The 27,723-nt window shown below is 40.8% G+C and overlaps 2 protein-coding genes across 4 annotated transcripts in view; both read right to left on the bottom strand.

The window, feature by feature from the left end:
- LOC122870658 (myosin-9-like) overlaps window positions 1–3,565 on the bottom strand; it is a 30,633-nt gene extending 27,068 nt beyond the window's left edge. Inside the window, exon 1 of one of the 2 annotated variants that reach the window (XM_044185016.1) lies at window positions 3,093–3,565. The gene's annotated coding sequence lies outside the window, so the exon portion shown is untranslated. The remainder of the gene's footprint in view (window positions 1–3,092) is intronic. The other variant, XM_044185022.1, reaches the window with a different exon arrangement.
- A 4,222-nt stretch (window positions 3,566–7,787) lies between these two features.
- On the bottom strand, window positions 7,788–26,936 carry map2k7 (mitogen-activated protein kinase kinase 7). 2 transcript variants are annotated; one of them, XM_044185033.1, is made up of 12 exons: window positions 26,704–26,936; window positions 24,455–24,502; window positions 21,494–21,638; window positions 20,683–20,749; window positions 19,090–19,203; window positions 17,493–17,612; window positions 17,150–17,257; window positions 16,893–17,072; window positions 16,611–16,691; window positions 15,863–16,005; window positions 15,376–15,421; window positions 7,788–15,270 (listed from the first exon to the last, which is right to left on the bottom strand). In XM_044185033.1, exons 1-12 carry the CDS (start codon window positions 26,825–26,827, stop codon window positions 15,127–15,129), a joined length of 1,320 nt encoding a protein of 439 aa, XP_044040968.1. In that variant the 5' UTR covers window positions 26,828–26,936; the 3' UTR covers window positions 7,788–15,126. The 2 variants fall into 2 exon arrangements, with proteins under 2 accessions (XP_044040968.1, XP_044040975.1); XM_044185040.1 differs by lacking the exon at window positions 24,455–24,502 and having other exon boundaries at window positions 26,704–26,934.
- Window positions 26,937–27,723: the final 787 nt, after the last annotated feature.

Genomic DNA, 27,723 nt, shown 5'->3' with positions numbered 1-27,723 from the left:
GTAAAAACGCAAGAGTAGCTTGACTTCTAATAAGAAAGAAGGCTAGTTTCGAATGATCTTAGAGGTTATGGATTTAAGGTGAGACAGTACGTTACTCCAATCAATGGGATCCCTGAAACAGAAAGATTTTTTTCCTGTTTCTGTTCAGACTAAGGCGTTTGATCCTACTAGCCTTATTTTATTTTGACCCTTTACTTTAACAATGTCTTCTTGCAACACCTTGGCCCCAGGATGCAAGGTGACTCAATAAACTAATAAGAAATTGAGATGAGTTTTGAGCAGCTCAACCAACCTATCCCTCCTTGGATAGTTTGATGAACTATCCAATATTTCACAATAAAAAAAAGCCAAGATAAGCAGAAAGTCATAGTTTGTGTCGCAGAATTAGGAAACAAGAAGAAAAAAAACCCTGTCATATTAATCATCTTGCGACCCCACAAATTTATGTCGCAACCTACAGGTTTAGGTTAGACTAAATGAACAGAGAAGCAAAGATGATCAGAGTGACTTATAATAACCACACTGGAGGTATATGGTTGGAAAAACTGCTCCAAATAAACTGGATAATTTAAAAGAATGCATTTAAAAATGAATGAGCAAATAAAAATTGCCCAATCAGGCCTCAAACATATAAATCTGCATAAATGGTTGTAAACATTAAAAGTTAAGAGAAGGGATTAAACAATATCAACCTGCAGTTGGGTGACAAGTTTTTTTCCAGAAATTATAAGAAAAACAATGCCTCTAAATAATGTCCACACCTTGGTTTACTATTTAGACAGGACTATCATCACTCTTTAGTTCTTGAGGATTCATATACAAGTCAAGTTGTTGCCTCAAAAGGCATTTACAGTACACGACGCCCTCCATCCTTAGACCCTCGGTTTGGAGAAAGAAAAACTCCCCCCAAAAAACTGGGAAAACATAAGTAAGAAACCTTAGGAAACTACTAAGAGAAGACATGATAATTCACATCAATTAAAACCGAGCAACAATGTTCTCTTCTCAATCAAAAGGCGGTATCATTTAAATAAATACTCATATAAATGTTTGTATATGAATGTTTGCGCAGCAGAAGTTCAGAGCTAGATAGAGCATGTGTGTGTGTGTGTGTGTGTGTGTGGAGAAAGATAAAGACACAGAGTGTGTGTGTGTGTTTATAGAGTGAGGGATAAAGGGATCAGTGCACAAGGTGTCATCTGTGTCCCTCTTAAGTTCATTATGTGCTCAGACTCTTGGAGATCAGAGGGGGAGGAAGAGGAACACAGTGACGTTTCTACTGGTTTTAATCATGTAGCGCTAAAATCCTGCAAAGTGTGCTAAACTGCAGCATTCCCAGAGGTCAGAGACGACTATCAGCATCACGTATTTACAGTAAGTATACGAGGGGCTGAATGCATCATTAATAAATCAGGCTCACTCCAAAAGACCATTAAACACGCAGCCTAAAACTTGAGACATTCACACGTGTGTGGCTTCGCTGTTAAAGCGATCCATGGGCTAACTTCCTCAGGAAGTTGCACAAACTTGGCTTCTGCACATTTTGACACTTTGTGGTTCAAAATGACAAGATGAACTACTTCAATCTTCAGGTCTGCTCTTCCGTATGGATTCTTATCATGCTGAGGTCAGGATGAAGAATCAAGTGTCTGACTGGGAGAGTTTTCCCCACAAGGATTTCCATCCAACATGTAAAGTTTTAACCAGTTCTGGGAACAGAATCACTCTAGATCCCCTCACCTTGTTAGCCTCACAAGCTGTTTTGGATTTAGTTTTCCCTGCAGATGCATTCCTATTGTCTGCACGGACCTGTTTAATCTGCGTCGCTTGTCTTCTTTGGGTCTTATCATGACGTTTTCAACAGCATCTCCTGTTCTTGGCAGACAGTCAATCCCCCCGCTTTATCCGGGCTTCCATGGCTCTTATCTAACACAGAGGACACGAGCCCTGCCACCTGCAGCCCGGCTGCTGACACCGGGCTGGCGGGGTGAGGGACCGGTAAGAGATCGACAATGTGGTGGCACTGACGTTGGGGATTAGTCAAAGTATGAGCTGATGTTTCATTTCTTAAAATGTTCAGGGTGGAGCAGGATGGGTTAGCTGCTCTGTATGCTTCCTGAACATGTGAAACAGGTGGAATAAACGGGAGAAAAGTCAATATTTTTAGCGTAACAAGATGTTTGCATTAAACTTTATGTATAAAAAAAGGTGATGAGTCACCCCCGGATGACTTTCTATGGCTGCAGATGTGACAGCGCGGTTTAACATCCGGGCTGAACCAAAAGAGGAAGGCTACATTTTGACCAGCAAACTATTTTCGCAAGTCATGAGTAGTAATGTGCCCCAGCTGAAACAAACAATTCATGCCTGCAATAACTGCTCATCATTACCACAAAGCCAAATCCTCTTCTGACTGCATGCCAATTTTGTATCCTGAGGGTAGACACACGGCAGCAGGGTGTGAACAGTTTGTTTTATGAAAGAGGAAAGATATCATCACATGCAGCTGACAAACAACACTCCAGGATCCAAAATTAAAGTCCAAACAGTGAATACCTGAAATGAAAACATGAATTTTCATACCACAGTATGGGCCTGCTCTTCCTGTGCTGTTAAGCTGCTGTTGTCAGCCGCATAATATTTTTCCTGGTGAATTAAGGAAATGTGCAACCTGTCCTAAAAGATTACAGCCGTGTCTGTGCAGGTAAACTAAACATAACAGTATGTATTGAACTTTTAATTTAGAGAATAGAGCTCTCAGATAGTTGGCTGCCACAATTATCAAACAGTCTTGACTCAGCAAAAGCCTTATTATCAGAAGTAAGAAACATATAATGTAAATAAAAATATTCAGAGATAATTGAGCTTGCGCGGGTTTAAAGGGCTCCTCTGTGTCCCCTGATGAGAACACCTGGCCAGGTGCGCGACATTTCTCCTCTTTAGCAAACCAAATTGATTTCTACTTAAACTAAACCTGTCTTTTCCCCCCCTTCACTTAAGTCTAAACGTTTCAGAGCGTGGCAGCTCACAGGACACAGTTAATACCAGCCAGCTCTCTCTCTTTCTACCTGCAGAAACAAATGAGAACACACCTGGGTTTCAGCTGCAGGCACTGTAGGTGAGCTCGGTTCGTCTTTCTGTGTCCGTGTTTGCAGCAGCAAAGTCCTGCTCGACGACACTTTGTTCACAAAACAAGCAGCTGCGGAGGAAGAAGCCTCGTCTCTGTCTCTTGTGTTCAGCCGCGTCTCTCTGCTCTGTCAAGCGGTCCAGCTGCTCAGGGTGGCTCGGCGAGGATGGACGGTCTACACCTTTAATCCGCCCTGTTTTATTTTTCGCAGGTAACTTAAACGCCCCGCCTCGCCTCCGCGGTCTATGCTGCGTTCAAGAGTTCCGCGTAAAAACCTGTAAAAACCTAATGAATAAAAATGAAAACATAAGCTGCGTCACCTACTGTAAGTTACATACAGAAGGAGCAGAGTGTTGATATGTTGAGATATGTTCACTGCTGTAAGAGAGTCAGTAATCATCTGTTGTGTGATCGGAGCATCCGGTCAGACAGTGTTGGGTGTGTGTGCAGGAATGCAGTGCCTCATCAGTACCTGCAACAGTAGCAGGGGTGTGGGACTGCTGATGTGTCCAAGGTGGAAATATGACTCAAAACACATAACTGGCGGAAAACAAAGTTAAAGAGGGTAAACCAACGTGTAAGACTGCTACACGGAGTGTGTTCATATAGTTATGTTTTTATGGTTTTAGTGACAATTCAGTAGGTCCACTGTCAGTGCAAGCATGTAAATACAGTGCAGTATGTCTTTGCACTTGTTTCTGGTATCATATTCTCTCTGTAAAAACAAATTAAAGACTAACTTTTATTTACTTGACAACAAAACATAAATAAAACAATAAAATACACAATGTTAGTGTATTACCACAATGCATCCCAAACAACAGGGAAGTGTCTACCTGCACTTTGTCTCCCATCCACCAATGAGCTTTCGGTTTAATTTCCTACCATATATGGTCAGAGAGAGGAGACAGAGAAAGAGAGAGAAAAAGATTTCCAGAAAGAGAGAAGGCTGCAGAGCAGAGAGGTGGAGCGAGGTGTGGTCTATTGTTGTGTTTAATGCTGCTGGTGTAAAGTTTCTTTTCAAAACCTGTCATTACCCTGAGCCCCGGTCCTCCTGTTGTTTCAAATCTGTCACACATCAAAGATGGGCTGATTGAAGTGTAGGGGCGGCATGTCGCAGCATGAATGAAACGGATCAAGGACACACTATGTTTTATGACTGGGTTTCACTGGAGGCAATAAGATAAAACAGTAATACTACACATAAACTTTAGATGAATGGTGATTCAGTCCCAGTTCTGATGCCGCTGCTTGTTTCAGAGAGGTAACAGAGTAGGTGTCATGTTGGTAAGGATAAAAACAAACTTGTTGGACTGGCTTCATGTCTTAAAACAATACTCGCATGGCCCTAGGGTGCGTTGAAAACAGCGTTGGTCACTTTAATTGTTCTTACTGTCCATAGAAGATCCCTTCTTAAAGCAGTTTCAGTGTAAGTGATGGAGGACAAAGTCCTCAGTCCTCTTTCTGTGCAAAAACTTATTCCAAAGTTCAACCAAAGCTAACGTGAAGCTTCAGCAGTCTTAGATAAATCAAGCAGGTATCTTCCAAAGTTACAATCTTTTTAGTCTATTCTAGAAAGGAAACACTCAATGAGGAAACGCTGTCTGACAAAGAACAAAGAGGACATTCAGTACTAAAAACACTGCAACTTTGTAAGATAACTAATTACATGTGTATAACTCAGACAGCTGAACCCTTATGTGAACTTCTGCTCAACTTCAATGCATTTTTGCACAGAACGAGGTCTGTGGATTTTGTCCCCCATCAAAACTGCTTTAGAAAGATATGCTTTTGGGGCCAGTATTCCCGTGTACACTGAATATTGTATGGAGAGGAGGAATGATTCTAACAACCAGTAGTACTTTCAATGTAAATATGGGCATGTGAGTATTGTTTTGAGACAGAGTTGTGAACCCATCCTTTAACAGTTGCTTTTTCAGCCTCCGTCCATCCTGCTTCAGATACAAAAGCCTCCTCAGTAAAAACCTTAATTTAGCTTCAGCCACCACAAACTAACTGCCCCCTTCAACCACTGTTGGTCCAACTATCTCTCCTATATTTTATATAAGTACCTGTATTACCATAAACTGAATATACAAAATATTAAAGACACATTTTCCCATACAGCTACTTTTGAAAACCCACATTCCCCCAAACTCAAAATTTACAAATCCTCCTCCGAGCTGCCGGCTTCTCTCCCTTTGTGATTGGATAAAAAGGATACTGGCTTTTACCTAAATTCACCTCAGCAGTTAACACTGAAGATGACTTTTGCAACTATTTTGCAAATTCAGTGTATATCTTTGGGCTTTAAACTGTTAGTGTACTGTATTGTGTGCATACTGTGAAAACAAAGCGTCTATCCAGAGCTGATTGTGTTTTTTCACTCAGTCGTCATCCTGTTGGGCCATTTCTGCAGCCACAGGGCACACAGTCTGTTGTTACACCACTTCACACATAACGCAGCTTCCTGCAGCTCGCTTCAGGACAGGGAAACTGTCTCACACAGTGTTAGAGGATCAAGGTCATATTTTTTCTGCATAATACACACACCAGCAGTGTGGAAACTATAACACTCCCACCAGAAAAAAGCTGTTTCAAGTTAGTTAACACAGTTAAAACATGTAGCCTCTCATCTGTTGTGTGAGATTTCAACGAGGAGCAAAAGCAGAGTCATGTTAAGTCATGTCAAGTCATGGAGGTGATTGTGGTAAATTTCACAGTGGGGGAAAGTGCATATAGGACTGTTGTCAGAGGTCTGTATGGAAGTTTATTCTGATGTGACTTACACTCACAAACACAGTATTGCTCATCCTGATCCACTCCATCGATCTCACCTGCTGCCCCACGGAAACACTTAAAGGATTGTTAGAAACATAGCGACAAGTTTGGAAACGTCAAATTTAAAACCGGTTGTCATGGAGGGATTTGTCTTTTCTCATACATACATTCCAGTTGTGTGGTAAGGCACTGTTACACCAACACTGAGTGAATAGTGCACCCCGCTGTGGACAAAACTGGCAACTACAAGCTGAAGTGTGTCCACATATGGAGCATTTTTTGAGCCACATGTTTGCAGTTTTAGTATTGCTAACCATTTGTATATGTGTACGTGTGGAAAACAAAAATATGAAATGAAACTTGAGAATATTTAGTCTGAGAATATTTAATATAGTCTGAAATAGGAGGGGGACACTCAGATTTTGCACATGAAGTTGGGCTTGAGTGTTAAAATATTTAACAGAAAGCCTGAATTACAAACTTGGAGATGTGTTTGAAAGAAGAGGTAATTTAGAGGCAGGGAAGGTCTAATGAAAGACACTATCAAGGGCATAATTTTCACCATCCCTCACTTTTCTAAATCTACTTTTGCAGCAATTCAGCTTCATGAGCTGAAGCAAGTGCTTTGTGGACCCTGAAGATTTCACCTCTCAGGCTACAATGCATCCGGAAAGTATTCACAGCGTTTCACTTTTTCCACATTGTTATGTTACAGCCTTATTCCAAAAACCGATCGCTCAGTTTGGCCGGGCGGCCAGCTCTAGGAAGAGTCCTGGTGGTTCAAAACTTCTTCCATTTACGGATGATGGAGGCCACGGTGCTCATTGGGACCTTCAATGCTGCAGACATTTTTCTGTACCCTTCCCCAGATCTGTGCCTCGATACAATCCTGTCTCAGAGGTCTACAGACAATTCCTTGGACTTCATGGCTTGGTTTGTGCTCTGACATGCACTGTTAACTGTGGGACTTTATACAGACAGGTGTGTGCCTTTCCAAATCATGTCCAATCAACTGAATTTACCACAGGTCGACTCCAGTCGAGTTGTAGAAACATTTTAAGGATGATCAGTGGCAACGGGATGCACCTGAGCTCAATTTTGAGTGTCATGGCAAAGGCTGTGAATACTTATGTACATGTGATTTTTTTCGTTTTTTAATTTTTAATAAATTTGCAAAGATTTCAAACAAACTTCTTTCACATTGTCATTATGGGGTATTGTTTGTAGAATTTTGAGGAAATAATGAATTTTATCCATTTTGGAATAAGGCTGTAGCAACAAAATGTGAAAAAAGTGAAGCGCTGTGAATACTTTTCCGATGCACTGTACATAGAGGCTACTGCCCTCCCCCGATTGGTGGAGGTTGTGCCTGCAGTGAGAAGAGATGAGGTGAGAGGATGATACTCAGGGTTGGAAAAAAACAAACAAACAAAATTCTGCCTTTCTGCATGTTCTGGGTTAAAACATAATAATTTAATCTGTATTATAGTTAGTATTCTCCTGTTAGAATGGAACATTAATCAAATATAAGGCAGAAAAGTGCTATTTGTTGTAAAGATGGAAATGCATTTTTTTAATCAGGTCTCTGCAAACTAAATGTGATTTTACGTGGCTTAAGTGTATAAATAATACTGCAAATTACATAGTATTTTTTTTATTTTATTAGACCACCATTAATTGGAAAAGCCTGATAACCAATTTCACAATGTGTTATTATATCTATCTATCTATATAGATCTATCTATCTATCTATCTATCTATCTATCTATCTTCTGAAACCAAACAAGCTGCATGACTAAAAGTCTACTGCTTCGATTCTGATCTTTTTTCTTTATGAAACAACCTGCTGGAAAAGAAAAAAATGCCACCATGACACATCAACTTTTTATGAGTTTTTATTTATTTATTTATTTGATTTTTAAGTGTTTTATTATTTTTTTTCTCCAAAAAAATCCTGAGGTATTCACAATATAATGGCATTTATTCAGTTTGAAATGAGACTCAGGGGAGGGAGAGGGGGGGATAAAATACAGCCAAAAAACAAAAACAAAATAAAAGAAACAGGCAGTAAAGCTGTGTCAAATGATACAACTGTCAAGACAATAAATCCATGGTGTCGTACATACTAGAAGCCTTTGAACTGCAACAGCGGTGACTGAAGTCAATCCTCCCCCCACCCTGCAAACTAGCAAAGTCATGCAATCTAGACTTAGAACTGCATTTAGAAAAACCAAGCAACAAACCTCAATGATATCTCAAAGCAGGCGTGTCCCACCTCGCTAACAGGGAGTGCAGGTTAATAACAAGCCAATCAGTCCACGATCATAGTAGTTATCATCAGCTGAAATACCTAAAACCATCCAAGTTTCAAACAATACGAGCTTTAACCGTGAGTTATTAGCAAAGCACTAGAGTTCAAATACACCATGCTGTGGCTACTCAACTTTAAACCATGAGCAGTTTGTTTGTTGGGGCCTTCTGAGAGGGTAAACAGTACACACAATAATGGATGTCAGTAAGTCGGACAGCCACAGTAAAGCCAGAAACAGTGCACCTTACTGTGCTGTAGGTTTCTATTTATACCTGTTAATCTGTTACTTTGTAGACTGTACGTTAGTGTGATGGTTGAATAAAATATTTTGCTTTCTGTACACAAAATGCCAATGAAAGACTACTCCTCCACCTTGAGTCCTGTTTGCCCTCCACAAAAAAGCAACACACATAAAAAAAACAACAAAAACAAACCCAGAAAAACATACAAATGACCAATAAATAAATATCAGTGAAAAAAATACACTGTTGAATTATTTTCTTGCTCTGTGTCACAGATCTATGATTGATAAAATAACTGCTGTGACTTAAAAGAAAATAAGGAAAACACCCAATATTCTCCTCTCTGCACAACAATCTGCAACACAAAACAAAACAATAACAAAATAAAACCCATCACAAGTGCAACATAAGTCACGACAGTCTCAGCATTAGAAAAAAAATAGCTCTGGTATTTGACCAATCAGCTCACTACTACAGCATCAGACAAACCAGAAAGAATAAAAAATAATAATCATAAAATAGAATAAAAAATAAAATCCAAAAGCAGTGGGCAGGGATGATGAGGGGGAAAAATTAAATAACAGCACACAATTTATGACCCAAACTGGGGTAACAAGAAATAAATCGATCATGATATCTGATCAAAGGAAAACAATATATAATAATAAAAAAATACTATTAGACTTTCAGTTCAGAGGTTATCTTTATGTGGCGGTTTAAATAAGGTGGACAGACACTACAGCGTAACGGTGAGAAAAACGATTGCTCCACCTCGGCGGTAAAAGAAACCTTTAGAGAGATGGACAACACTGTCCAGCTCTCAGCGCTGTCTGGGATCACCCATTTATTTCTTTGTTCAATTTGGTGTCATCTTTGCCCTGAATAATAATAATAATAATAATAATAATAATAATAACAAAAAATAATAAAAACAGTCATCATAGTAATCATAATAATAAAAAAAATACAATGGACAAAAATAAAAGCTAATAATAATAATCACCATCAATAAAGACTTTTGGTAGACGAATAAACATCACACACACACACACACACACACACACACTCTCTCTGCTCGCACACACAGCTAAATGAAAAGAAAGACACACGGCACATGAATGAGGGGAAAACAGGATGTTGAGACGTTTTTCTAACAAACACTGCTAATAAAGATACAGCTCCTCCTCCTCGACAACTAGTGACGGGTCCAAAGTGAAAAAGTATATTGCAAAGTTGACAAAAAATATAAAAAAAGGCAAAATAGTGTGTCTTTTCCTAAGTACACAATAATTCAACAGTTTTGCAAAAACAAACAAAAATACAGACTATATGTTTAAAAATCATAAATAAGGATAAAGTTTTGTGCATCCCCGCCCCAACCAACCGTTGTTTCGGAAGAAAAAAACAAAAACAAAATAACAAAACAATGGCAGTTACAATGGTGACAATAACATGCAATTGATATACTTTACAGCATTGATCTGTATCTTCCCCAAACTAAGAACCCCAGTCTAACCCCTGTCCCTCCCTGACCCCAATACAATCCTCAAATATTTGTCAGCTCATTCAAAACATATCTCTCGCTCTCTCTTTTCTCTGTGAACTAGCTGAAGGCGGTGATGTTCATCACACTGGGGGAGGGGGGCTCGAAAAGAAAAACACACTGTCGCTAACTCCAGTTTATCCTTAAATCTGTGTATGTACAGGAGGCTTTTTTTCCCCATCAAAGCAAGCTGACATGGTTTGAATGACTGCATAGTGAAAATGATATTTGGTTTACTTACAGATGGGTTTACGACACACACACACACGTGCGCTCCCTCTCGGTGCCAAGGCACAGCGCAGGTACACGCTATGAAGTAGCTGTTTTTATACACCCCTGGCCTCGCACCTGACAAGCTAATATACACATGAAGCCACTATTGGCAGTAGCAAGCATTGCTGTGTAGATTAGTAATCAGATATTTCGTTTCCTCTCACACAGTCTCTCTCACACACACACACACACACACACACACACACACACACACACACACACACACACAGTCATTCTTAGGAGGTGCACACCTGGCCTGACCTGATTGGTTTCACAGAGGTGTAGCGTGGCACTGTCACCCAATCAGGTGTTTGGATGGAAATGCACGCAAACAGCACGGTCGAGCGAGTGTGTGCACGTGTAAATTACACATCAGCTTAAAAACAGAGGACCTCGACAGTGGGAGACTGGATCCAGCTTTGTGTTTGGACACAAGTTACACGTAAAGAGTTTGAACAGTGAACGTTGTAGTGAGAGTGGGTCGCCCTGTCTCCCAGACCGTTTTAGAAACTGCACCAATGAGTACACCTCAGGCTGTGCTGGCAGAGCAGTACAGCTGATGGATGCTAAGCACCAGATTCAGGTCTATATACAACAGTTTTAGCAGAAGGGCTGAGCAGATCTGTCATGATCAGCCCTGAATCCTGTCATGTATAGAGTTTACAAGAGCAGGACAACCAACCAACAAGAGTCCCTGTTCACTGCTGGAAGCTAAATCAGTCCCAAGTTACACGCTGGTCTCCAGATTAAAACACCCGACAAAGGCTGAGCTAACGGAGTTGTGCTAACTCACCGTCACATCTGCTCAGGGGCCTGTATCACCAAGAGTCACGAGCTATCTTTGGGCTTAATTCAAGTTTTCTGGTATCGCCAAGCTGGATCACTTTTAACCGGTAGATCACCATGGTAACCTATACTGCAGGTATAACGGAAGCAGTTTAACTTCAGAGGATCAGATCTGAACCTGCCAACAGAGTGACCGATCAGATCACTGGAAACGTGGAGTCATCATTCAGAAAGAACATGGACATAAGTAGAGTTTACAATAAAGTAACAAGTCATAAAAAGCAACGGAGACACACATACATATACGTCTTAAAGTATCAGTAGAGTTACTTTGATTTCCATGATAATTATGTGAAAGATGAGTTTTTTTTACACAACTATGTGTCCACAAGAGATTAGAGAGATTACCACACTAACAGCCTAATGAATGACTATTATAGCTGCATATTAATAAGTTAAACCTGACAGTGTAGGTAACTTTTACACTCTTAATCCACAATGCCAAACGTATTTAAAAAGGGACACCCCACTGTTTTTACACATAATTTAGTTGACGCAGCACAGAAAACAGCTGTATTCTGTCTTCTGTGGTACTGGACAGAGCTTTGGGAAGTTTGATTGACAGAAATTGATTGTCTTGTGATTACCAACTGGATTAGCTGGATTAGAAAACCCAGAGTTAATGGAGCCAGTCGATAACCAGGTGTGTGATACCAGTTATCCAGGATCGCTAATGTTCAATGGAGGCAGGTAGCCCCCAGAGACTTCCTGATACAGGCCCAGAGTGAGTTGATTCACTGAGTAGAAGGATGAGCCAGCTGGTTTCATTGCTGAGCCCTTGTGGTGTGTTTGTGCAACAGTCTCCCCCTGTACAGTAATATGACACACACACGGCACTGCTAAACTACAGCGCCCCACCCCCACCCCACCCTCTCCCACTAGCTATAGAGAGATTTCATATACATCATAGCTGAGAGTAATCAATTATATTGTCAATAACAATAGTCTTAACAATAACAACAACGCTCTTTCGTATTTTAGTTGAGTTGTGGACACCTTTGGTGTGAACTGTCAAGGTTGTCAAGCTTGCAGGTGACCTGTGGACAGATGGAGGGATGGATGGACAGAGTAAAGGATGGATGTGACAAAAAGCATCTGGACAGACAGACATCCCCTCTAATCATATCTACACTGTACAGAGTTTAGTGTGACGTCAGGATATAAATGATTAACTACTTCCATTACACATTCGGTTACATTTGAGGTGTGTGTTTATATTTTGTGTGAGTTAGTACTTTTTGTGAAGCCAACCTCCCTGCACTCTCTCTTCTAATCCATCTAACCATCTCTCACTTGCTTTTGCTCTCTTCAGACTTGCTCCTCTGTATTTGGTAACACGTGTTGACATTGCATTATTTTACTTATTTGGCTTAAAAGAAAAAGAATAAAGTATTTGTCCTTTGGGGAAAATAAGTGACAGCAGCGTCTAAAGCAATAAAAAAGTAGCAGCAGTAGCAATGTAAATAAATAACATTGTTTGAACAGAACAGTAAACATCATAAACACGACACGCTAACTCACTCGCTAAAATCATAATTGGTAGGTTGGTGTAACACCATGAAAGCTTTTTACAATAACCAGCTAGTCTCAGAGCTCGGCAGTCCTGTGGAACTGATGTTTTTCTTCCCTGTTTCCTCTCTCATTTTTTTTTTTACACACTTACTTTCTGTCACCCATCTCCAGTTTGTCTCAGACTTTTCTTTAAACTTCCCATCCTACTTTCCCTAAATACTCCCTGTCTTCCCTCTCACCTCACTCCGTCATCTCCTCTCGTTTTCCTGTCGTTTCATTTTCACTCATCTTTTCTGCCATCTTGACAACATTCCCGCATTTGTCTCTGTCTCTCTCACTCTCTGACACGTAACAGTTTCCTCCCTCTATCGTTGCCATTCCTCAGTTCTCTGTGTCTAGCAGTGATTTGGTTTGGTGCGTGACGGGGCATGGGAGGTTTGAGTCTGTACATCTAGCAGGCTTTGGCTGTGGCCCTGCGAGAGTGGGACTCTAGTCAGTTTCTGAAGACCTGCACTCATTAAGTTCATCTATACATTGCAGTTTCAAACACATCGACCAGTTCAGGCGTGCCTGGTTTCTCAAGCCTGACACACTCAATTTTATCTTAACAATCCTCTAGTTCAGGGGTCTCAAAGTCAGTTTCAAAAGAGACATTTTGGTGTCAGGTGTGCTACGCTAAAACTACGTGCTGTTAGTCTTAGCTCATGGTAGGTAGGAACTTTTGCTGCTTTTCTATGACTTAAATGATAGCAGACTGTATATAATTAGGTTTTAGACTGCTGTTATATTGTTCTGACATTTTATAGACTGTATGATTTATGGAGAAACTAATTAGTATTAGAGATTAATCAATACTGAAAATATTGAAATTGTTAGTTGCACCCCTGGAAAAAGTAAATGATTACTTTAAAATAGGCCGAAAAGACTATAAAAGACAAAAACATTCACAAAAGAAAAAACAAAAAGATTTGTGAGGCCGATTTGAGAATGAATTGACCTTGTGGGTCAGATCTGGCCCCTGGGCTGGTAGTTTGAAACCCCTGGTCTAGTTTCTCAAAAACTGAAATTTTCGCAGCAGCAGGTCTAAATCTCTTGGCCTCCACCAACAAAACCTACACGCAGCCTTTGGTCTGGTAACACTGTGGAGCACTACGTCACACTAAACAGCAGAGGCAGACAAAGAGAAAGAGGTAGACAGAGAGAGTGAAGTAAAGAAATGCTCCACAGGTAATGACATCTTCCCCATACAGTATATATTCTTTGTACAAGATCAGCTACTGTTCTTTGCCTTCTCAATGAAAAAGCACTCTGCTCCCATTTTTAACCTCCAACCTCTCTCTTTTTTCTCACACTAGTAACAGTTATTCAACTCCCCTTTACTTCTACTTTCTTTTCTCTCGCACACTTCTAGAAAGAGTCGGACGCTCCTCCTTTCTAACTCATCTTTTCTCTTCTTGGTATCCCTCCATCTCTTGCTCTTTAAGCTTATTTAAATCATTCTGAACACACAAAAACAAAAGCTTAAACAATTCCTTTCCTACAAAGCTAGAATGCAACACTAATTTTTTTGTAATTCTTTTTCATTGTTTTTTTTCCAATTATGCAGGTGCTTAATACAACAATGGGTAATCTAAACATATTTCATATCAAAGTTAATGAGGATTACTATCCTTACATGTTATAAAAGAAGCTAACAGATTAAATCATTCTTCATCTTGTGTGTTACAGCTGTAGTGTGAAGGTGAAAAAACTTTTAAAAACAACCAGTGACTGTGTCTTGATATTGATCCACACACACACGCACACGCACACGCACACACACAGATACAGCCTGAGAATGTGTGATAATAGAAACACCTGAAGAATCATAATTGCACCGGACATTGTTGTGTCCTCCTTAACGTTTATGTACAAGAGAGATTCATGTTTGCTAATGTAGCAGATGCTTTGTTCCAGTGTGTAGTGACTACTCTGTTGACTAATCCAATGGCTTGGATCAATGCTGGAGACAGACATGTAGATGAAAAACTACTGAAAAATGGAGGAAATGTAGAAACACATACAAGATACGCACACAGTTTGTATGTAAGTGTGTGTGTGTGGCTGTTACACACACTGTGATGTGACATGATATGATAGTGTGACGAGACGTAACAGTGTGTAAATGAATGAAGCTAACTACAGTCTTCCTTCCTTCCCATGTCTGCCTGTTCAGATTCAACACACTGATAAACACAACCACCTGTGTCATCCATCCATCCATCCATCAGTCCACCTCTCCGTCCATCACTCCATCTGTCCATCCAGAGTCCTCCCCCTCCTCTGTGGGCTCTTCAGGTTCTCCGGTGGACAGATGAACAGGCGGGCTGGGTCTAACGCTAGGCTTAGCTGCTAACGCTGGGCTAGACTAGGACAGACTGAGTCTAGGCTTGACAAAGCTAAAGCTAGGCTAGACTAGCGTCTGGCTAAGCTAACGCCGGGCTGGGCTAGGCTACCTACTGAAGAGCGAGTGGAGCTGGTGCTGATGGCTGTAACACTGGCTGCTGCGAGGCGACTCGGTGCGATCCATCACCGCCTGGAACCACCCGGCCACGTCCACATCCAGCACCTCGTAACGCCGGATGAAACTATGCTCCTGGACGAACGAGAGATACAGAGAGAGGGAGACAGTTTAGTTACATTTGACCATTCTGATGAATCTCAACAAAATGTTTGTTGCTCAGTATGACTGGTATCTTACCAGCAACTGGTGGTATTTTGGCCTTTTTCTGTGATCCTTTGTGAGGCTGCGGAAAGACACACACATGAAGTGAAGCTGCAATGAGTGAATTTTAAAAGATAAATCTTATGGTGAGACAATTTTATGTACATAGTACATTTCTTTACAGGGAAATTCAACGCGTTTTACGTTAAAGTGCATTCAGCAACAAGTGACATGAGATTATAATAAATAAAATATAAGAAACAACACTGACAACCACCAACAAACCCTCCAAAAGACATTGACAAAACACAGACACACATAATAACTAATCATAAGCTTGAGAAAAAAGGAACGTTTCCAGTTTACTTTTGAATGTGGACACAGTTGTGACAGTTCTCAGGCCATCAAGCAGTTTGTTCCAGAGAACAGGCCCAAAGTAGCTAAAAGCACCACCTGATGACCTGAGAGCTCTGACTGCACTGTAGTCAGTGAGCATCAGTTTTACAGTGAGATTTGTACTCACCAGTCTTTGACGAAGGACTGGAAGTCGAGGGAGAAGCCCATGCCGAGAGGCAGGAGAGGAGGATCTTCCTGCAGCACTTTGGTCAGAACCTCAAAGTCTGTCTTGCAATTTTTGTAGGGAAACTGTCCCGTGGCCAGCTCCACCTAGAGAACCAATTAACATCCACTGTCATCGACAATAAACGCTTCACTTGTTTGTAAAGAGACTGTTTAAATAAATAATACAATATAGTTACTTTACAGTTGTCTACAACCGGGTTTAAGCAGGTTTTGTCAGTAATTTGACTAAACAATTTAACTCACTTTCATTCTCAAACCATTGTTTTTAATCATTATTGGATTATTTGCGTAATGTTCACTGTTCTTCAGATGCTGTGGAAACACAGGTACTTTTAGTTCCTAGTTTAGTTTCTGAGGGTCTATAGTTCCTGGAACTATTTAGTCGAAAAGGGGCATTTCAGGAAACCATTCATGTCTCTGTTCACAGCTGTAGAATAATGGTTGAAGCTACAGCGGGAAATTCAGATGAGGCAAAACATCCCTGGACTCACATAAAAAAATATTTTATTTGAGTCCAGGGACTTATTAAATATTTAATTTGTGCCTATAATGTTATTATAGGCACAAATCTTGTGGCACAAATCTTATGGCACCCCTTACCAGTCAGTATTACACCCCCAGGCTGAACCAGCACCCACTTTGAGAACAAGTGCACTTCTTTTATGGCGATAAAATGAAAGCAATTTTACCAGAGAGATGCCAAGACTCCACACGTCTGCTCGGATGTCATAGTCAGGTTTAGTGGGATCTGGAGGGTCTATTCTCTCCGGCTGCAAGAAACACAAAAACACTCTGTTTAGGGAATCAGTGTGTGTATCATGTGTATACTGGAATTTCTGATAGCATCTGTTTGTATCCATTTATTGCTTGTATGAAAATATATTTGTAAAGCTACGAACACAAGATGTGATAACTTTGTGTGTGAGATACTTCTAATGTTTAGAGTGTAGAGTGAGTGGGTTTTCACTCACCGCCATGTAGGCAGCACAGCCGGCGCTGCGGGTCTTGGCCTTGGAGTCAACGAGGCGCCCGCTGATGCCGAAGTCACACAGTTTGATCTGACCTTTATCGTCCAGGAGGATGTTGGAGGGTTTGACGTCCCGGTGAATGACACCATGTTTCTCTTTCAGGTACAGCAACGCTTTGACTATCTGGAGCAAAAACACACACAGCAAGACTATAAGAACAAAACAATCAAGTGAGCAATGTGTGTGTTTCTTCCACTTACTGCCACGGTCATCTTTCCAAGGATTCGCTCTGGTATGGGGCCCTGGATTCTCTTCTTCAGCTTCTCAGCACACGTTCCCATCAGCTCCATGGCAATGAATACATCAGTCTGTACACGAATAAAAAAAACACACATACACATCCAGCTTTTACCAGCTCACTTCAGGAGGTACCACAGGGGAGTTTACTGAAACATAAGTGTAAAAGCAGTCATACTGGGTGCAAATATAAAAATAAAGCTGAGGCTGCAGTTTGTTTTTAGCTGTTGAAGTACTCTGATTACTAGTGTCCTGCTTTTTTGTTGTTTAAGAATACAGACAATAATGTATTTTAGAGAAACCCACGTTGGTAACTATGGCGCCGTAGCACTGGATGATGTAAGGGCAATCATGACTCTTCAGCACCACATCCAAGTCCATCAGGATCCTCTTGTTCTCATCCTTGTTTCCTGTACGACGCATTTGCTGGTGACACACACACACACACACACACACAAAAAGAGACTTGTAAGATTTTTGCCAGCATTTGAATGTATGAAACACACACCATGCTGGGTGTGCATGTTAACAAACAAGCCATTAGCAAATCACAAAACAAAGACTCTGGTGAGCTGATTGACTCCCTAATTGTTAAACAGCTCGAACGGCTACAATTTAGTCATCTCTTTAAGAGGAGGGTTGTTATGTGGGGTTATTACTGCCACTGTGTTGTTGGTAAACTAGTCACAATCAAAGCACAACAGAAAATCAGGGAGCTAAGCCGGGCTAAGCTTCAAACTCCTACTGTATTCTGATCATGCCGATTGATGTTTGAGAGTTTTCTTCATGTCTTTATGGTCCCTGCAGGGAAATTTTCTTGTATTTTGAAAATAAGCCACAAGCCAATTTGTTCCCTAAAAAGGTTAAGCTTGCCGTTCAACATCACAGCATTAGCAGCACAATCGCACACATATAATTAATTTTACAGAATTAGTAAAGCATAAATAACTACAATAATTACACAAAGCTCATATTAAGGAGCCTCATGGAATTCCAAATCATCCTGGCTACCCGTCAACACCAAACTTTGTCTTAGTATGTTGTTTATCAGGAAATCCATCTTTTTAGGTAAACCTGAATTCTTTCTAGCACTGCTTAAATACACTAGCCACAAACACCAGCAGTTTACAAGCAATGCTAAGAATCAACTTTGTCAATTAATTTAAGTCAATTATGTTTTCCCAAACCTAAAACAAATGATCTAAAATACACTGGTCTGTACAGATCCTCCTGATTGGAAGCTGTTACCAACCCCCATCAAATACATTACTTACAGAAAGCACTTCAAACTGCAAGTGACATATAATTTAGGTAATATATTTTTTAAACAATATTTTTATTGAATTTTGCATATATTTCACACATACAAATAGCCAATAACAATAATTAAATTAAACAATGAAACATGCACTCATGGTTTTCATACTCAAAGGAAAAAAAATAATATGAAAAACCAAGTGTTAATAAACCGTGTCACACATTTAGGTAGTATGGTTTAATGTAAAGCGTTTTAATCATTTTTTGGGCCCGTCTCTTATCTCTTTCTTTTAAACTAACTGTGTTATTAATTGTCCCATTTGTATTTGTGGATCTGAGAAAGACTAGTAACTGCAACAGCTGAAGCTGATGGGGACCCTTTAAACAATAAGCAGTAAACGTATGGCATGGAGAATAAAACATTTTGCTCCTATTACATCTAAATGTAGGAACGTGAAAATGTTTTGAGATTTGATATTACAGAAATCAAATCAGCAACATCTTTCTGTGCATTTGTTCTGTTTGACTCTTATCAACTTGTCAGCCACGCTGACTATCCCTCTGAAAATGCTCCTCTGTGTTACATTAGCAGAATGAAACCATGTTGTGTGTGAACAGTCAACAGGTGAGTGCAGGATGCTCTTACTTTGACAGCGATGACATGGCCGGTCTTCTTGAATCGCACTTTGAAGACCTGCCCACAGGTCCCGCTGCCGATCTCCCCCTCACTGATTAGGTCTGTCACCTCCGCTGGATACCGCTGTGGATGAACAAGGATGCACAAACACAGACAAAACAAAACTTTAGATCATTCTCAAGATATTTTTACACGCTAAAATGTTAACTGAATGTTGTTTCTATGCAAACTCTTTGAGCTGAAAATAGATGAGAAAATCCAGTTAAGACTTTCTGCATCGTAAACCAACAGTAAGCCCCTCTGAGCCATTTACTAACAAATGTTTTGATGTGTAATTAAGCTGCTCCCCCATTGGCCATGTCTGAAAATACCAGCACACAGTGGGAAGATGCATCATTTCCCTGCTTCGTTAAATCATTGGTGACTGAGATGCGTGAATGACATCTCACTGAGTGCATAATGTAACAACCCCTCCGGGCTCATGAGCTGGAGGGGTTGTTACATCATGCAGCGATGAGTCAAATCATTTTCTCAAGCATCTTCAAACCCTGACTGGTACTGACTGCGATACTGGACCTGAAGGCTGGAGGAGGGAGGGAAAAAGACAAACAAAATGAGGATAACCCATAGTCAATGTCCTCGATTTTATCTTGGTAGATAAAAACAACACACATCTCATGATTTTTGAGTTTTTATAATTTCTGTTTATTTTCAAAGAGAAAAAAAGGGCTGTTTTCTTGATAGAGATTCTCTGCTCAAGACCACTTCAGTGGTGTGGATGCTTGCTTTCATAGGGGTTTAAGCTTCACCTGGTTTAACAATGGTCTCCAGTCTCACTATACCAGCCTACCTAAGTTTTTTCTTACTGAATACAGAAGAGAACAAAGAAAAAAAACTAATTTAGGACTAAGATTGTGTTAAGAGATAAGTCTGGCTTAATCTATATTTTGTCAACAAGTCGCAAGAAAACAATGTGTTCGTCAGTCTCGCAATACTTTCCTGTTTTCCTACCCTGTCTGAGGCACTCAGCCTCCACTCCATTGGTTCCTACTGAAGATGTAAATATTTGAAAACAAGTGAAAAATATGTACTTGTATTTTTTTAAGTAAGTAATTTCCTAAAGCAACTGGGTACTGCAGTTTGTAGCAAATGTTACTCAAACAGGAGTAAATGATGCATTTGTTGGGGACTATTTTCAGCCGTGCATTAATACACATTTACTGCTCTTGTGAGTATTTACAGCAGCAGGACATTGTATATGGGATCGATTCAAAATAAACCACAGTGCCCATGTTCATCGTAATAAAGGAACAAGTCAGCAAGTGCAACAGCGTGGCTCACTGATGTGTTTTCAATAGTTTTTGGACAACAATGGAGGTCAATGGCACAGAGGAATAAGACATATTGAGTTTGGCTGCAAGACAATATCTTTTAGTAGGACATGCTAGTTGGTTTTGGTCTTTTCATGGGATTTGTTGACCATAAGAAAAATATCAAATATCACCTGCCTCATGACCTCTCACCTGGGTTTTCAGTTAGGTTATTTGTGACATGTAGGGAGATTAACATTTCCAGACCAGAGAAACTCAACATGTGTCTCACCTGACCGTCGATCTTCAGATAACCCGTCTGTTTCATGATCTCCTGCAATTTCTGGTCAATCTCTGCACTGCGGGGACAAAACACACACAATGTCAGGGAGCACTAATGCTATATGAAGTATGTTTCAGTGTGAGATATCCAGCGTGATGAGAGACTTCTGACTCAAACGGATGTGTGCGTTTCCGTACATCTCTTACACCCACACACTCTGCATGTGGATCCATTATGTGCTCTTCTTTAAATGACCCTTCATTCTGCTCATGCCCCAGTGTTTGTGTGTTGCTGCGCTGTGGTCATGTACAGGTTCACGTGACAATCCTGTGTGTGTGTGTGTGTGTGTGTGTGTGTGTGTGTGTGTGTGTGTGTGTGTGTGTGTGTGTGTGTATATATATATATATATATAAGATCACTGTGACTCTGTTTTGTCTCTACATGTTTACATTCATAATTCCTCTGTACTTACAAATGTTATACTCACTCATCCTGTGCATGTGTGTCCATGTTCATATTCTCAAACCAGATTCAAAGTTGCGATTGAGTTTCATTCAGAGTGAAATGTCCCACTAATAAAAAACACTTAATGCTTCTTATCACTTAGGTACTGTTCCCAGAAAAGTTATTTATTCAAAATCAAAAACTATTTATTCAAAATCAATAGCAGTAAGTAATTCATTCTATACTGTATACTTATTATCAACAACAATGAGGCGTTTACTGATGCCACATAAACACAAGAAGATCCTTAAAACTGTTTTTAGATGACTGTAAATTTCTCGTTAATCATTGTTCCGACGAACATGTGTCCCCATACTTCTCTAGGCTCTTCTGTAGGCCATATGGAGGTGTGGGCAGGGTGAGCATGTGTCGCGGGCGGCTGGGGTAGGGGTGGTGCTGAGGCGAGCTCTCTGAAGACGATGAACGGCTGCCTCCATCGTTAGCCAGTGGCAGCTGGAGCGCTGGGGTGGGTGGGGGGGACATGACACATTAGACACAGACAGGAGAACAGAACGAATGGTACTGTATGTTTCACACCAGAGGCCAGCATGCCAAAAGGTGTAAGATGGCTATGTTTATTCATGCATTTTCACTGACTCCATTATTTTAGTGGTTTAAAGCTGTTGTGCACCAATAGAGAAGGTGATGATGTATTATTATTTGTGCTTTATTAGCTCTGTTTTGGTGTACTTTGTATTTCCTTCCTGAAAACTGGGCTTCAGATTTTTTTTTTTAACAATGACTAAATCAAAGTGTCTGATGAGAAAAGAATATGATCTATCATATTCTGTGTAGTACAGACTGAAAACTATTTCCCATGAGACACCAAGAGAAACTGGCCTTGGCGAAGTCAAAGAGTTCTTTCACTACAGTCCTGCTATCTAGACCCTGTGCAGTATTTAACCAGCATATGAAATTGTTGTTTTTATTTCCCCAAAGTTACAGCTTTGTTTTTGTTTCGTTGATGTCCCGACCTAATGTTAAAACAAACAGGACGGTTATCTCAGAGCAAAAGCAACACCGTTGTCAGGCAGGGAGTGACAGCACAGGGTTAGCCCACAGCTCGGGAGGTATAGTTAAAGGACGTGGACTTCCACAGTTTGTTTTTAAAGGAAAACTACGGTTTATTAACACTTGGCTTTTATTTTATTAGCTCCAACCATTGGTTTCATTAGTTATGATAGCAATTGTACTCAAAGTGACTGCTGAGATCTCAGAATGCGGCAACATTACAAAAAATACGACCCACACGTACAAGCAGTAAGTCAATCATACAGGTTGTAAGCAACCTAACAGTTTATTTGGAGGTAAAACCAAAAGTGAGTGTGATGTTTTTAATAATCCCTCATTGTACTGGAAATCTGAGAGTGTGCACAACTACGGCAAGCACGGTAGGTCAAAGTTGAACCAGGAAGTCAATCTGTGAAATGTGATGGATGTTAACAACGAACAGTTTGGGTAATAATTTTACTGTTTACCTTTGTTTTCTCTTCCAAATAAATGTAGCTAACCTGGGTACTTTTTACAACCTGCACGATATTTTAACTGTTTGTGTTTGTAGCCCTATTGGACACCTTTTTAGCAATGTAGCCGTGTTCCCGGATCTCATGAGTACAATGTAATCAAGACTGAAGTCAGAAGCTATGACGACCTCCCCGACTATGTGGCTTCTGGCCCGATTACTAAGAGATTAAATCCCTACTTAGGATCAATTTCACTCCCCCCCCCCCAACTTTTTAAAATGTTTGAAACCAGTTTGCAAAACATTTTGAGGACCATACAGCTGTTATTATAATCATTATTTTTGTAGTAGCAGGTTGGCAGCTCCTCAGAGTGCCAGCAGGTGTTTGTATCCATGAGTCACCTGCCGATGGATCAGCCTGTAAGGGGAGAATCAGTTAGTGAAGGGGAAGAGGGGTTAGTATGGAGAGGAAGGAAAACTCAGGCAGTTTTTGGCACAGATCGCATCTCCACAGTTTGGCTGGCTCCAGATGGACAGATGAGAGGATAGACAGGCAGACAGAGCGAGGAGATGGGGAGACACACAGACACTCGCAGGCACTGCTGCACCGCCTCCTGCTCATACAGAGCTGCTGCAAAAGGAAGGAGGGGGATGCCAGAAGATGAATAACAGACAAGCAACATCAAACAGTCCGATGTGAGAGAGAGAACGAGAGGAGAAATTCGGCCAAAACTGCATAGCACAGACTAAGCTGGAAGTCAGACAGTCAGTCAGTCGGACTCGGACAGGAAGGCAAGTCTTCAGTTGCCAGACAAAGAAAACAGAGAGAGAAAGAGAAGCCACAGTGTTCACAGCACTCCTGCATACGGACCAGTGGGGATGCTGGATTAGAGACCGTGTCACACAAGACACAACCCAAAATATTGTGTCGTGCAGAAAAGCCACATGCACCGTGATTCTCTGCCTCCAGCAAAACAAAGGTTAATTATCTGACACACGTTCACACATACACTGTGAACATCAACACACACCAACACTGCCCTGCCACTGGCACAGACACAGAGAGGGAGAGAGGAAAGGGGGTGGAGAAGGGAAAGATGGAGAGAGGATGTGATTTGAGGGGAGGTGAAAAGAACTGCTGGGCTAAAATATCAGAACTGGTCAAGGACCGGTTTCACAAACATGGATTAAACTCAGTTGTAATATTATCAGGCACCAGTGTGAGATTCAGAGTAAGAAATTAAGTGTGTGAGTGTGAGAGAAAGTATGTGTGTGCAGGGAGGAGGTTTGAAATTAAAGAAAATTTGACGTTTATATGCTGGCATGTTAAAAGTTGTGGTTATTCCATGTCTTTGAAACCAAACTACACCTTGTCAACTGATGCAAATATAAGTTACTTCTTCTAAGACCATCTAGTCGGTCTGGCTGAAACATAATATGCCTCTATATTTGCTGGAGAGAGTAAACTGACTTTTACAGCCACTTGTTAAAGAAGTAACAGATCTTTCATCATGGTCTGTCTTTTTTAGACTCTAAATTACACTGGCTGTAAGAAATGTGCATAAAAAGACAAGCGTGAGTAATTACAGTAAGTACAGTAGTAGTATTGAGGGCCTATTATTATATTAGGCTCTGCTGACAGGAACAAAACAAAGGAAACTTAACTAGTGAGAATGTAGGGAACTGCCTGTGTTTTTAAAAAAATAAGAAAGACAAAGATGAGGCTGGAGGGAGGAGGGGATGGGAGGTGAAACAGGGGACACAGGGGGGTAAAGAGAGGTGCAGTGGCAGAGAGAGCGATGGATTGAATGATACCTGCACGCTGGGAGGGTGCTGGAGCAGGACTGAGCTGGATCACGATGACTAGACAGAGGAAAGAAAATATACACACACACGCACATTACTGCACTGTTCTACTGAGACAATCACACGTGCACACACACACACACACGCTCCTTCATATAACAATAAGGGAAAAAACAGACTTTCTGACATTTATAATTCCCTCTTTCTCTTCACATATAAACAAAAGGGGTGTATATTAGAGGATAAGGCTGGTGTTATTCTATCTTTTTGTTATTGACAATAAATCCTATGAAATTACCTAAATCAACAATGTGCTAGTCCGTCTTTCAATACTTTCTGACTTCCCCACTCTGTATGTGGCACTCAGCCCAAAGCCCATTGGTTCCTACGGAAGTCATAAATGTTTAAAAAAAAACGGGTCACAATTGTATCGTTTTCATTTTTAAAAAAAGACTCAGTAATTTCCAAAAACAGCTGAGCACTGTAGTTTTTAGCAAACGTTACTCAAACAGGAGCAAATATTTCTTGGGGACTATTTTCAACTGCAGATTAATACACATTTGGTGCTCTAGTGAGTAATTACGGCAGCAGGATGGTGTACATCAGCTCAAAATAAACTACAGTGCCCATGTTCACTGTAATGAAACAACATGTAATCCAGTGTGGCTCATTGGTGTATTTTTTAATAGAGATGCACTGAACCAACCTTTTCTCAGACTCAGAGTATCTGCCGATACAGACTACTGACCCGATACCAGTGGTCTCCTTTCCCCAAATTAACAAAAACATTTGTATAACTCACTGCGTGGAACTTATTGGGATCACTTTATGTAAGGCAACTAAAAGCGACAGACTGTTGGTGAGCTAAAAATTTTGTCTGTGGCCCGCTGTGACTTAATGAATGTAACTCATGATGGAAAACACTGAGTTTTATAATAACATTGAGAAAGAAACTGTATTTAATGTGGATTGGTTCGAACTTAATCAGGTCAGCATCGGATTGAAGCATCACTAGTTTTTGGACAACAAGTCAGGTCTATGCCACAGGGGAATAATCATATCATACTTGTTAGTAGGATCAATTGATTGTTGGTTTTGGTCTTTTCATCAGACTTGTTCTAAGATACAGAATACCTCCAGCCTTTCTTTTAACTCACTCACTCAGTCAGTCTTACAGGAAGCTAATGTCACAAAACATTTTTAAAAGAACAGAGAGGGGAAAAGAGCAGGTTTGTGGTCAATGTCTCTCAAAGTTCATATGAATGGACAAGAAGTGATGATCTGTGGGAAAAAAAGATCTTTGTACAGTCAGTGAGTGAAGGGTGTTTCTTAAATTGATAGCTAACAGTTTTAACTGTTCACTATGTTAGACTGCTAAGATAATAAAGAGCTTTCTGTCCCCAGCACAGTGTATATTTCGGTGTTACATGTCAGTCAGCAGAGGCATGTTGCAGACTCCCCTGCTGAGCTAGCCGGGATGTTTGTTTGAGAGTTTTCTCCTCCTGACGGTTCAAGGGCCCAAAGTTACTGTTTCACCAAACATTATAACACTCACTTCATATTCACTGAAAACTGTGAAGGATTCAATGACTCTGCAGCAGAATGAAGTGTAACCTCTAAATGTGAAGTAGCAGTAGTGTTTAAAACAAAGCACCACAACCAACGGCAGGTAACGTATGTTGAACGTTAGCTAACGTTACATCTGATAGCTTGCACAAATTAGCGTCTGTTTCGTCAAGGGTCAAAACTGGCAGCGAAAATTGACTTTGCCACATGAGTCACGAGCTAACACGCTGCTTGATAATTATATGAAACTACAGATACACTTGGGATAAATGGCACCTCCATAATAATTCACAAACAGACTGGAAACTACATCAAATTTTCAGATTGACGCTGGGCCTGCCACCGACTATCACTCAGATTGCTAGCGTGCTAGCTTAGCATGTTTGACAGGACAGAATCAGAACAGATTTCGGGACGTGACTGCCAGCGAGATATTTCATGACAGCGCTTAATTAAAAAAAAAAGTTTAACTCACTATATAAAGTACCCCAATTGTTAAGTAAGTGATTTGACAGTAAAATCAACCGTCCAAGCTGAGTCGGTGTTTGTTTATGTAGCTAGCCTGTTAGCATGTAGTAGCTAGGAGCAGCATAACACCCCCACTCCTTCGCTCCCTCCCTCCGCCTCTCCGATCTTTCCCCCTGCTATTCTGGCCGTTACCGACTCCCCGGTCCTCCCCGGTGAACACTCACTCGGCCTCGGACGCGATCGCTGTGGACTCATGTCGATGTTGAGGTCGATTCTCCGGCGAGACTCTGCATTTTCCTGCTTTAGTTTCTCCTCGATTCGCGACAGCCTCTGTTCCAGCGACGACATCTTGAAAAATTGAGCACCATGTAGTTCCCAGCAGAGCTCTCGACTCCCCTCTCTGGCAGGCAGGCAGGCAGGGCCAGCAGTACACTGACTGACTGACTGACTGACTGACACACACACACACACACACACACACACACACACACACACACACACACACACACACACACACACACACACACACACACACACACACACACACACACACACACACACACACACACACACACTACAGAGTCATACCTTTACAGTCAGTGACAGTTATAATAGTCATTTATGTTCAGTGTTATCAAGGAGCCAGGGTACCTGTCCTTAAAGGGATCTGAAGAGGAGGATTGAAAAGGTCCAGGTAAAGCTGAGCTGAGCTCCACAAGTCATCCTTAACCTTGGAAACAGCAGTTGACTAAATAATTTCAACTCAAGGTCCACTTACTCCCTTGTTCTAGAACTTTATATCACATGGTCCTCATCATAAGAATGAGTTTGTTCAGTTACCAAGGAAGTGTTCAAACTTTCCACAATTTTGAACATCCTTCTCATCCACGTTGACCCTAAAAGTTGAGCTTAGCAGTTCGCTTCTTGGCCTTGCTTGTTCTGGCGCTGTTGATCATATCACAAGGTCTTCATCAGCAGATGTGGTCTGCTCAGTTTTTTGCAGAACTGCAAACGTTCAAACTTATAATCATGTTAACTTTTAACATCAGCAGTTCAATGACAACTGAGCAAACCCCATTTGCTGAAGAAGCTATGTGTTACAGTTGAACGCTCCAGGAAAGTGAGTAAGTAGACCTTGAGTTTGTTTCATATCACATATGAAAGTACTTTGATGTAATGTTTGTCAAAAACTACTGCACAGCACCCTGGGTAAGTAAATGGTTAAGTCCAATAAAGCTGAAACG

Source organism: Siniperca chuatsi, linkage group LG3 (genome assembly GCF_020085105.1).
Source record: "Siniperca chuatsi isolate FFG_IHB_CAS linkage group LG3, ASM2008510v1, whole genome shotgun sequence".
Lineage (NCBI taxonomy): Eukaryota > Metazoa > Chordata > Actinopteri > Centrarchiformes > Sinipercidae > Siniperca > Siniperca chuatsi.
Note: the sequence above shows the minus strand (reverse complement) of the source record. Positions and strands in the feature narration are given on the sequence as shown.